Raw genomic sequence first — 8,596 nt, 5'->3', positions numbered from 1 at the left:
CCTACATAAATAATGTAGGATTTAATTAGTTAATTTAATTTTGGCTGTAAACTTGCAGACTGCATCTAAAGTCACTGGCCACACACCCAAACGCTTAGAGATGAACGACAGAGCCATTACAGCCCTAGCGCTCTCAATAGCAAATGACACTCATTGCTTACCATTACTGTCATCTCTGGACGGAAATATGGGACTTTAAAATTGGGAGGAAATTGCTTTAGCAGGAATTTTGTCCACTCTGCCATTGCAGACTTAAACAAACTGCCTCACTGACAATGTTGTGCGCTGCTAGGATGTATGAATGTATGTATGGAGATTCTGTGTATTGTCTTTACCTGTATGTTTCTGTGTTTTGTATGCTACTATCCTGTGTTTATGCGTGTTTGTTTATGTGTTGAACGGGCTGAGAAAACAAATCTCCCTCTGGGACAATAAAGTCTAATCTAATCCAATCTAATCTAATCTAGCAAGCAGCAGTGCAGCAGCACAACAGCAAGAAAAGGTGGGACATCTGCAATGGGCATCATTGTGTAATGGGTTGAGACTGAGAGCAGGGGTGCTGGTCCTTTGACAGCTTATAAGCAGGACTTATTTTCAGCCCTTCATCTTTTGCTGGATGATTTAGTCTCAGGAAGGAAGCCAGCAAACAGGAAGGATTCCCTGATCCTTTGACCTGTGTCCAGAAAGAGACAGTGTTGGGCACAGCAGTGTGCATGTAGACTAGACACAACGCATGTAGACACACACCTGTGAATGCTATCAACACATTGTCTTATATGTTTGGTTTTAATGGCTTTAAGTCACAGAGCGTTATATCTAAACTGAAACAATCTGATCCTATATCCCTTGCCATTCGACAGTTGTGGAATCAATCTCTAATCAATTCTTCCATGAGGAACAACATGTTTCTCTCCGAGTACGATGGATTTGTGTGCAACCAGTTGTCATTGAGAAATTTGCAGAGCTAATATTGTGTGTCTAGCTGCTAGACTACTACATGTATTTAGTTTGGACAATGGACATCCTACATTTTTTATTTATAAGGTCATGATCAACTCATATGTCATATTTATATTTGGATTAGGATGGTATGTAAATTGTAAAAGTTTGAAATAACAAAAGATAAACTGTTTCCACATTAAACTAATATCTTGACTTGGAAACTTATGGCCTGAAAAGGTTTATGGGCTAAGGCTGTGTGGAATAAACTTGAATGAACAGCCCATTGACTTACAGGAACTTCTTTTCAACATGTCCACAGACGATATACAAATATCCGTGAAGAACAGCATTAAATCCAGCTGTGTGGAGTTTCAGCAGGTCAAAGTGTTGAGATGGCTAATCTTATGTGCAGGTTGACAAAATATGTATGAAGATAGGTCAAGGGGCTGTCTTTGAAGAAAAGACTCATTGTGCGATTTTAGAAGCAGCAATGACATGCAAAATTTGTATAGAAAAGCAGCCTCAGTATCTAGGCCAATGCTATTACCAGATGTGAAGTAGGAGGGTTGGTTTCCTGTGGCATTCCTTCAACAACTGTTTAACACACTTAGTTACCTCTTTCTACACAAACTGAAATACACAGTTAACCACTTGAGCCCTACAGAACATAATATCGTCGCTGTCGGGTGGAAACCTTGTATGCCCAAAACTGTTAAAATTCAGGAGAAAGAAATGGAAAAAATAACCTGTGTTCCCCTGGATACAATGTATGGTAGTTGTCATTGAGTCACAAGCTCTTGTTAATACTTTTCTTTGGTTTCATTGGTATGAGCTTATAGATCGGCTAATTTTGCTTTTACGTGACACTATAGATTGACGAAATAGGGCATTCATTTTTGGAAATAAAAATTAAAGTTGACCAAAATTAGGGACCCCAGGGTAAAGATATGTTTGTAGAGCTTACAAGAAAGCACATTATTACATTAATGAAGTCAGATGTGAAAGTTTTATTATAAAATGCATATAATTTACAATACAGTTGTCATGAAATTTTACAATATTACATTTTTAATACATCATTTAGGTACAAAATATTAAAGAAACTCATTCATCATATTTGGTACAAAGACCAGTTTTTAACAGTTTGATGTCAAATGTATTTTCATTGATAGGAGTGTAAAAGTAATACATTTAGTGCTTTATACTGTTATATAAAGTATTTATTTCTCATTTCTTGTGAAATATAATAAGGGGACTTGTTTGAACTCATAATGGCACTGTATGCTGATGTATTTGCCCTGAAGGTGCAGCTTTATTGAGAGCAGGCATATTCTTGTCCTTTTATCCCTTGCTCCTGGATGATGATTAATCAGCTATAATTTAATTTGAATGTTAAATGTAAGGCTCTGAAATGTATTAGATCTTGAACTTTAATCTAATTTCCTCAAAGAAGTGACAGATGTGCACTTGTTATGATATAGGTTTGACAATCTTTCACATTAGATTTGTACTTTAGACATGTTGTGAAATGTGTTATTGTAGTTGATTTAATCCAAATGGGGACAGATTCTGACACAAACCACTAACTGCCTTTCCACTTGGCATTTGATTAACATGATTTTGGTAAACCACCTGTCATTTAAAAACTCTGTTTTTCCCTCCCATATCCATGCCACAGTTTTCTAGGTCAAGCATACAGTACTGTAAAACCCCATGTTTATGTGTAAAGAAAGATAGACCGCCTCTCTTTCGTTCTTGATATCCCTTGCATGAATAGAAGTACAAGACACAAATTATTATAACTGGTATGGAACACATTGGGCCTTCGAGCCAGCGAAATCCCGATGTCCACAAATGCAATAGTCTAAGTTTTATGTCCATTTGTCCTTGGCACTTTAATAAAGAAACACAGTAAACAGTGTCAAAAGGAGGTGTGGTAATTCGCCATAACATCCAAGTGGACTTAGGTTGGATTGGAATGTTCAGTCTTGAAAGTCTTTGGGTTTATAGAACACAGAGTGTAGTGTCAGAGTGCCATTCCATCAATTAGACCCAAAATTGGGCTTTCTGGGTCGAGGGCATGTTGCTGGGATGGTGCCAAAAAAAGAAAGGACAAAAAATGAATGTCAAATTAACAATAAAACAGGCTCATGATCCATGTAAAAAAGAAAAAACCCATCAACCTATGTGTCCTATGACACTAAACTACCACAGTAAAGTTCAGTCCAAAGCTACCTTGTCAATCATGACATTACTTCAGTGCAAATCCGTTGTAGGATAATTCTTCTGTACAGCTACAAATATAAAAAAGTTGCTTAGTTCACATTTGAGTCTTCTCCACCTGGCCTGATATTTGGTAATCATTCTCATGATTAAGTCCTTTGATGTGGTATCGTTGCTATAACCGACTTGCTGGGGCGAGTCATTTGTCTAAACTTGATGATCCCAACACCTCTAGCTATAACCAGGTGATGCTATAATTCAGAGGCCTTCTGCTTTTCTGATGGCTATTCTCCAAATGAGAGAATGCCACAAGTGCTTTCTTTGTACAGATAAGCGTTCTCAGCATGGCTTGTCCTCCTGTCAGATTATCCTCTCTGCCTTGAGAGACCTCAGGACTTGAAGAATTTGGGGTAGAGGGCCTTGATTGGGGATTGGGGTGTTGTGATGACGTTCCCAGAGGAGATAGTGGTCTCCACCCCTCCTTCTAACTTCTGGGATGCTACCTCTGTCTTACTGAAACTGCACTCGAGGAACGGCACCCCCATTCTCTTCACCTGGCCATCTTTGGTCATCAGACATGGTCGGCATAATAGGCGTAGAATGGCCCTCCTCATGTCCTTACTGGTTAGAGTGTAGATGATAGGGTTGAGCAGAGAGTTGACCATTGCCACTCCCAAGAAGTAATCAGCTTTGTAGAGCAGGCGGCAACCACGAGTAGGACAGAAAAAATCCAGAAGAAGGAGTAGGAAGAGAGGGAGCCAGCAAGCAATGAAGACACCCAGGACAATGGTGACAGTCTTGAGGAGGGCTATGTACTTCTCAGACTTCCTAGCCAGGCCCTTGCGCAGGCTGCCTGACAGGCCCAGCCTCTGGCGCTGTGTGTTGGAACGTACAATACCGAAAACTCTGACATAAAGGACCACAATAGCCAGCAGCACTGCACTAAAAACTGATACGCAGAAGAGGATGTAGCTCTTGGCATAAAGTGGGAGCACTGTTGAGCACTGGTCCAGCCTGTGAATGCAGTTCCACCCCAGGATCGGCAAGACCCCCAAAAACCCTGCCAGGGCCCAGCTTGCGCCAATCAAGGCCAACATTCGGCCCCGTTTCGCCCCGTGGTATGGCCTCATGGTTACCATGGTAACATGCCGCTCAATGGCGATGGCCAGTAGACTGATGACTGAAGCAGCCAATGTGATGAAGACCCCTCCCTCTCGGAGAAACCACAGCAATGGCGTCAGTTTCAATGTTTTAGGTCCAGACATGATGATGTTGGCCATGTATGTGATCCCAGCCAGCAGGTCCGACAGGGTCAGGTTTCCCAGTAAGTAATACATGGGCACGTGGAACTTCTTGTTCCTCCAAATGGCCAGGAGAACCACAGCATTCTCCAGGACTATGAGGACACACACAACCAAGAAGGCAATTCCCTCAGGCTTGAGCCCCTCGCGGTAGCGGTCCCCCTGCAGCTTGCCTGTGTGGTTGTAGTGTTCCACGATGATAGCATTTTCCTGGTACTCCCAGAAGAACTGCAAGTAACCTGGAGACGAGGGTGTTGGGAAGATGGCAGGGATGGTGGAGGTGGGGGGAGCCCCTACATGGGCAGCACGAGAGGCCTCCATGCTTGGTGTTGCTTTTGTTGTCTTATGCTTGCAGTCTGGAGCTATAAAGTCAATGATCGTGACATTGTTTTGGCTCTTCCAAGTATTTAAAAAAAGGCTTAGCTCCTACACATAGGGGAGATTAGTTGAAGCTTGTGACAGAGAAAAAACTTCCTCCTTGCCAGAAGAGGGTGCCCTTGAGCTCTGCTTGAATCGGCCAGAGCACTCAGACCCTGGAGAAAATAAAGAAAAGAGAGCATTAAGTTACAGATGGAAAGGATGCATGACCACTGATGTTGAGTGTCATCAAATTTCATATCAGAGCCATTTTAAAGGTGAGGCATATTGCCATGCAAAGCTAATAGTTGAGAAACTAGCTGATAAATTCATGCAGCATGAATGAGTGTCTGTAATTGAATTACCCTTTAGGAAATGAATGGTCACATTGATTGAGTTGCAGTTGCAAGTGCAATTAATTTGTGACACGTTTAAAATAAAACATGTCAGCAGCACAAACATTTGTAAGTGTAAGAATATTAAAGAGACAGCAATACTGACCAGATTTTTTAAGGATAAATTAAAAGCAGTTTGTAAAGCAAACATGTGTCAGTCATGATAAGGTAAGGTTGTTAGACAACCATGTGTGTGTAATTTGGCACACATGCAGCCACTATATTCCTGCATGACCATTCTGCTCCCAGTCTGGATAATGTGCCCCATGCATGCACATGCATTTTTATGCAATCTTTAAACACAGTCTCCAAACCCCATGGCATGTATAAACTTTCTTGACAGGATGAGTGACATTTTAAAACTAGCGATCATATTGATTAAGATCCAATTGTTTTGTTAAAGCTATTACAAGTGATTAGGGTCACATTCCTCCTCAGAGTCTTGTCGTGCAGAGGAATTTTGCTGGCTTCTTAAGTCATATGCTAGCATTTAACAAAATAGTCTGGAAACTTTAACTCATTCAATCTGCTGCCAAACATTTAGGAAATTAAGTTGTCCAAGTAAGCGAATACAACTGAGTGCCAAGTTACTCAGACAAAGTTGCAGTTCCACCATCACTAGGCTACTTAATGAATGCTGAATTTCTAGTTATCTAAGGAAATGTGTGATTGAGTGAGATAGTATCCTAAAGTGCAATATTTCATTATTTCATTATTTCATTATTAAACCAAAAGGTGTATTTTGCTTTAAAAAGAAAAATGACAATGGTTTTGTGATCATTTATATGATGTATTTAAATAAGGTGGTTCAAAACACAAGTTTGAATGTCACGCAACTGTAAAAGATTAAACAATTCCCTTACTAATGATTCACCACTCATAACACACTGTAAAATGTAAAAAGACAATATCCAAACAATATACAGCTGCTACAATTCAAGACATTGGAGGCACAACATACTGAACTAATCATCATCACAACAGACGTACCTTGAAAAGACCGTAATATTGTTTTCATCCACCTAGACATCAGTGAGGACAATCCACAGACACACACTCCTTGACTCAGAGACCAACTGACAATGCAGAGGCTGAGGCAGGACCTTAGTTGAAACATGCTGCAGATAGGGGGTTGGTCTTAGACCCCCCTCCCCACCCTCCCACTCCTTCTCACTCTCTCTGTCTCACCCCCCCTCTTCCATCTTTATTCCCTCCCCTCCTTCTTAGTTCTTTCTAATGCACATGCACACATGTACACACCCACAGTACAGCAGATGCCCCCAAGCTTCACATAAAAGAGTTCTGTACAACTCTCTACACGAGTAGAAAGACACAACCCCCCTCCTCCGCTTGTTCTGATTCTGCAGCCAGGACAGTAGCCTAGTAGACTGATCCCCATAGCCTTCAACGACTGTTAAACACTGTACAAATCTTAATGTTCATTATGGGTCCATTTAGCTATATCTCTACACTCTCAGAGTTACACAAGGATAAATGAACACTGATGATTTTACTGTGGCGGCCCGCAGGCTAGATCCGGCCTGCAAGCAAGTTCTCCCCAGCCCCACCCTAGGGCTGTTTAATGTGACACTTTTACTCACGTTTGCTATTATGAATAATTACGTCATTACGTGTGAAGAAGATGATAAATAATCCACTTGCATGTATCCATTCTGTTATCAACTTCCAGGCAGCAGATGTCTACTGACACAGTAATCCATAATTTTACCGTAATGCAATATTACTTGCGTCACAAATATATGATTGACTGGACGTTTTGATCGTCATCGGTTTGGGAACAATATGAGTGAATAACATGGACATTTTAAAGTGTTGCCAGGAATGGGAACCAGGGCGTCACTAAATGTATTTCAAACAGTATTTCGTAATTACGAATGATGAGCAAGTCTGTTGTTTTGCTGCATACATTTGCAGGTGTTCATCAAACCTTGCCAAACTATTTAATGTGCAATTTCTTTTTTTATCCGGGACAGCAAAATCTCATAATCATCAGTTTTTGATAATGTGATTTTGCAGAGTAATCAAGTGCATGTGTGTATGTGTGCGCATGTGTGCGTGGGAGATTCACATGGTTTATGTAGCACTGATGGAGTTCCCAGAGCTTGTCAGTAGCAGACAACATGCTCGAACATGCACCAGCTGATCTGCCAAGCCCTGCAGCTTTGCAGGACAAAACAAAACGAGAGAGTGTAAAGGTTAATTTATAGCCTACTGGTGGTGCTTGCCGAAAAAGTAGCTGATCGTGTCACCTGTTTTTCAGTTGAAAGTTGAAAAAGTTATTGTCGGCGAGCGACGCGGCCGTATGAAGGCCATAAATTGGGCTTAATTACCACAGGAAAGATTATACATATGTTCCTACTGTGATGAACACATCATATTCTGTGTTATTATAACTGTTTATGCGCTATGCAGTCAAACATGCATGTGCACGCAGATACTGTACACATAAGCGTACACTCAGACAATGCTTTACCCATACTTATTCATTTAGGATCACAAAAGCACTTGAGAGAACCTATGAATATGAGAGGAGATAATGACAGTTCAACAATACAGTGCTTTGGGTCATCAAAAGGATTTTTTTTAGATGACAGTTTTTTGACAGTTGAAAATCCTGCTCTGATCCGGTAGCTGCCATGACATTTTACCCTATTCAAATACAGAACCTACCTGCCCCACATGTCTGTTTGTCGTTAGCAGAGGCACCTGATCATCCCAAAAGAATGAAAGGATGACCTTTTGCTGCTCTGTGTGTATCTACATCTTACTTTCTTTCTTTCTTTCTTTGTGTGTGCGCGCATGCAAGTGTGTGTGTGTGTGTGTGTGTGTGTGTGTGTGTGTGTGTGTGTGTGTGTGTGTGTGTGTGTGTGTGTGTGTGTGTGTGTGTGTGTGTCGACCAGCAGGGTCAAGAGCCAAGCCTTTTAGCTCTGTTAATGTCAGCTAAGCGTAGGTAGGTAGCTGTTGACATACTGACACAGTTCAGTGCATAGACAGATGAAACATTCACAATAGCTGGAGCCTACATTAAAAAAAAAATGCTCTGGGCATTGCATTCAAATTGAAAGAGGGAGAGAGAGAGAGAGAGAGAGAGAGAGAGAGAGAGAGAGAGAGAGAGAGAGAGAGAGAGAGAGAGAGAGACAGACAGACAGAGAGAGAGACAGAGACAGAGAGAGACTGACAGAGAGAATGTATGAAAAAATAGCAAAAGTAGCAGAAGCTCTACAAGCTTGCGGATCTGCTACTTTTGATGCCTTCGTGTGACGCTGTAGCATGATCAAGTAGGGCATTTATTTACAAAAAAACACAAAAAGTTGGAATATGGAGATAAGAGGTTTCTGGCCGACAGCGAAGATGTCA

General features: G+C 41.1%; 1 protein-coding gene across 1 annotated transcript; it reads right to left on the bottom strand.

Annotated features, from left to right (window-relative positions):
- Positions 1 to 1,929: 1,929 nt before the first annotated feature.
- On the bottom strand, positions 1,930 to 6,295 carry s1pr5b (sphingosine-1-phosphate receptor 5b). Its single transcript, XM_084041576.1, has 2 exons — positions 6,209 to 6,295; positions 1,930 to 4,999 (listed from the first exon to the last, which is right to left on the bottom strand). The coding sequence occupies exon 2, from the start codon at positions 4,785 to 4,787 to the stop codon at positions 3,555 to 3,557; it is 1,233 nt and encodes a 410-aa protein (XP_083897702.1). The 5' UTR covers positions 4,788 to 4,999; positions 6,209 to 6,295; the 3' UTR covers positions 1,930 to 3,554.
- Positions 6,296 to 8,596: the final 2,301 nt, after the last annotated feature.

This window comes from Gymnoscopelus microlampas, assembly GCF_963454915.1.
Source record: "Gymnoscopelus microlampas genome assembly, chromosome: 2".
In the NCBI taxonomy this organism is placed as follows: domain Eukaryota; kingdom Metazoa; phylum Chordata; class Actinopteri; order Myctophiformes; family Myctophidae; genus Gymnoscopelus; species Gymnoscopelus microlampas.
Note: the sequence above shows the minus strand (reverse complement) of the source record. Positions and strands in the feature narration are given on the sequence as shown.